The sequence below is a fragment of the Porites lutea genome, chromosome 11, assembly GCF_958299795.1.
Source record: "Porites lutea chromosome 11, jaPorLute2.1, whole genome shotgun sequence".
NCBI classification, from domain to species: Eukaryota; Metazoa; Cnidaria; class Anthozoa; order Scleractinia; family Poritidae; genus Porites; species Porites lutea.
In genome coordinates, this window is record NC_133211.1 from 21,091,373 (window position 1) to 21,095,203 (window position 3,831).

The 3,831-nt window shown below is 39.3% G+C and overlaps 1 protein-coding gene across 1 annotated transcript; it reads left to right on the forward strand.

Annotated features, from left to right (window-relative positions):
- Positions 1 to 266: 266 nt before the first annotated feature.
- LOC140953323 (uncharacterized) lies at positions 267 to 3,545 on the forward strand. Its single transcript, XM_073402816.1, has 6 exons — positions 267 to 638; positions 1,607 to 1,839; positions 2,077 to 2,165; positions 2,572 to 2,706; positions 2,871 to 3,053; positions 3,284 to 3,545. Exons 1-6 carry the CDS (start codon positions 267 to 269, stop codon positions 3,286 to 3,288), a joined length of 1,017 nt encoding a protein of 338 aa, XP_073258917.1. The 3' UTR covers positions 3,289 to 3,545.
- Positions 3,546 to 3,831: the final 286 nt, after the last annotated feature.

Below are 3,831 nucleotides of genomic sequence, written 5' to 3' on the forward strand. Positions count from 1 at the left end.
TTTGTTCACGGCCGGGAACTGCCATTCAAAACAAAAAAAAGTAAAATTAATTTGTTCATGGCCGGTAACTGCCATTCAAAACAAAAAAAAGTAAAATTAAGTTGTTCACGGCCGGGAACTGCCATTCAAAACAAAAAAAAGTAAAATTAAGTTGTTCACGGCCGGGAACTGCCATTCAAAACAAAAAAACGCAAAATTCCACGGCCGGGAAGCCGGAAACTGCCATTCAAAAATTGGGGAGGGACTGGAACGCAGTGACGGGCATTATGGCGGCATATTTTCGAAATGATGGTTGGAAAGAAGACGTCGCTCTTAAAAAAGAAATGGCTAAATACGTAAAACAGGGTTTTCAACGGAGAGAAATGTTAGATTTTTTGAAAAGGGATTTTGCCCAATATGCATGGAGCCTTCGCACTCTCGACAGACGCCTTCGTCACTTTGACATTCAGTACAATGACAAAAATGTGTCGGTAGAAGAAGTTAAAGATGTTGTAAAAAGGGAACTTGAAGGACCAGGAAAACTGTTAGGATACAGAGCAATGCACCGAAAAGTCCGACAAGTTCATGATCTCAATGTTCCACGAGATTTAGTTCATGCGGCAATGTATGACCTCGACCCGAAGGAGGGGGGCGTAAGGGTTTGCGGTGATGCGGTTTTGCTCGATTTTTGGTGCGGTTTTGCGGTGATTTTTATTTTCAGTTGCGGTATTGCGGTTTTACAAAACCAAGCGGTTTGCGGTATTTAGAATTTTTCGGGTAATTTTAATGCGGTTGCGGTTTTCTTATGTTATTATGTGCGGTATTTATACGTATTTCTGCGCGGTTTTGCGCTATTCGTACCCCCCTTACGCCCCCCTCCCGAAGGGTCTGGAAGCCCGTGGACCAATTGGCAAAAAGAAAACAAACCCAAAGGGAAGTTTTACAACGAAAGGCCCTAACTGGGTCCATTCACTAGATGGCCATGAAAAACTAATGGGGTACCAAAACAGCACTTTCCCATTAGCAGTATATGGCTGCATCGATACTGCTAGTAGAAAGCTGTTATGGCTGCGGATCTGGGTCACTAACAGCGACCCCAAGGTAATTGGCCGTTGGTCGAATATGGTCGAATAGCCCATACATACATACATGGTATGAAACAAAAATTGGAATGGATTATCTTGTCCCACTACACACCTATACTTCCTGATAAATATTGTCAGGTTCCTCTCTGTAAAACGGTTTCCAACAGGAGTGAAGCCTAGTAAAAGCACAGCCCAAAAAAAAAAGAAAGAAAGGCAAGAGAAGCAGCAAATAGGAGAAACAAAACAATATTTTGCCTTCTGTCAATACTCAAACTTAGAATGCTATTTCTAAATAAATAACAAGCAGAAAAATAGAAATAGTTAAAGAAGGCAAGGCAAATCGTTGTACAAAGAAAAGGGTCACACACACGCAACAACAACAACTTGGCCTAACCAACAATTAACGCGAAAGTCACGTTAACACTGCTCCATCTATTACTTATTTCCATTTTGTTAACAGTCTTAAATGTGGCATAATATTCTTTCGGCCAAGTTAAATAATGTAGCAATTCTTATTGCGCTCTTGTTCCCCTCATTGTTAGGTGAAGTATTTGGGAAAAAGTGAGTCTGAGGCCACGTGGGAACCATGCAACGGGATCTCAACAGTTCTGATAGAAGGTTATGAGAAAAGACTGGAAACAGTGGTAACAGTGGTAGGAGACAATTACAATGGTCAGATGTCATCTACGCTAAAGTCAGCATTCCAGAGAGGAGAATCATCTCAACCACCTGAAAAGAAGCCGAAATGTTCCAACAATGAAATACCACAAGAAGGGTATGAAAGACAAACCATCAAAAACTATGCTTCTTTTAAAAAAGATACTAAGAAAACACAAAGACATGTAGTGAAAAGCAAAAAACCATACAATTCAGATTGCATTCCATTGTTGGTTTCGTACCATGAGATCGAAAAAAGGGTTCATATTTGATAAACTCAAATAATTCCACAAGAACTTTCCGAATAATTAGGCGGGAAACTTTATAGCTGATTTGTGGTTTGTTGTAAATACAGAATTTTTGCATGCAAGAGAGACGCAACCTTGTCCTGCAAAACAGAGAAGGACCGAGATGCAAGGCAGAGGAAGAATGACCGCTCTGCAGGTAAAATGCAAATTGTTCTCTTTTCAGGGCACAAGCCCCGTCACAATGGAGGGTCTCCTTGCGGTCCCTATACACCTTGAGGATTGAATTTGACCAGAATTTTAGTACTGAGTTTATATATATTTCGATATTGTCACGCGGAATCCTGACTGTAATATGGAACAACTTCTTCGCAGAATTCAAAAGTGATTCAAATGTAATTTTACATTACTAAATTTTTTTTTCTTCTCATGAACATGGCTACGTAAATTTTTTTTCCGCGCAAGCCCCTAGTGTAGACGTCTAGAAATACAGGCAGGAGCATCTACATGAATATACTTATTTTTAGAGTGTTCGTTAAAAATGTTTGATTTACTTCCTCTCAAGTTCACAAATTAGTATTCACAAAATGATTGTTTGCTCCTAGGAATACTTTGTATTATGTCGCCGTGTGGAGTGATTACCCGGTGGTCGGAATTATTTTGCGCGGAATCAAAGACTCAAGTCTACGCAGTGTTGCACGATTTGTTAAGCCGGAATGAAAACATATTTGAGGCTTTAAGTAAGAAACACTGATTAAAAATTGTTGTATATCATTGTGTACTGAAAATAGTATTAATAATAATAATAATAATAATTAAAACATACACAAAGCCGTGAAATAAGATTTTTATCATTACAGTTCTGTACCCTGTCCATGACCATCCACTGATCATTTACTCGCAGGGTACATTATTTATGACGATGGATGCCATTTGAAGAAATTTGCTCAAAACCCGGGACGTGACAAGGACTGCAAAGAGATTGTCACAGCTATCGATTCTGGTGGACAAAATGCACATGAAGGGCCATGTCGATCAGTGGTGCAAAGAAAACTGCGACGCAAACAACGTAGAAGAGCTCAAAGGGGTAATGAGAGGAAAAAGATGTGGTGTACAATTTTATTTAGTACTATAACGATCTCAGTTTCATTTAATAGGTCGTCGGCCACAACACTGAAACTTATTTTAATCTTATCACTTACTAAGTTATTTAATCACGGTAATTAATCCTTTCGCGGCATATAAGTGCATTCTAGCATGAAGCGATATACAGACGTTTTGATGTTGTCATCTGACCTCTTTTTGTTCCACCTACAGATTGACACAGAAGTTTGCGAGCAGACCTTCTCTTGGCTGTCCAAATATGCAAAAATGACAAGGAAAATGAACAGAGGACACTTGGTCTTTTTCATAATTTATGTCCAGCATTTACATAACCTTAGAGAAGAGGAAAAACTGAGAAACAGTGGATATATGGCGTGATCTAACAATGATCAAATTTGAACCCGTACTGATAAGGAAGAAAGCTTGGTTGGTGATCGGATTTCTTAACTTTAAGTTTCTTTCAACAGCTGGCATTGAAACAGTGGTTATATCTGCTATTCAAAATAAAAATAGTTCTTTAGGAAAAATGTACAAAAACCATACAGAAATAAAACCAAGTGCTCATAAAGCTTACTGAGCTTCTCGTGACTCAGGGAAAGTGCGACATTAAACGCACCTTGTCAGACTAATCTACCCTTCCACACCGCCGAGAAGTGTGGAACTAAGTAGAGAATGACAAGGGGTTCTTAACAGGGGTAAAAGTGCGACAATATCCTTACTTTGTCACACTATTTCACAGTTCCACACCTCTGAGAAGTGTG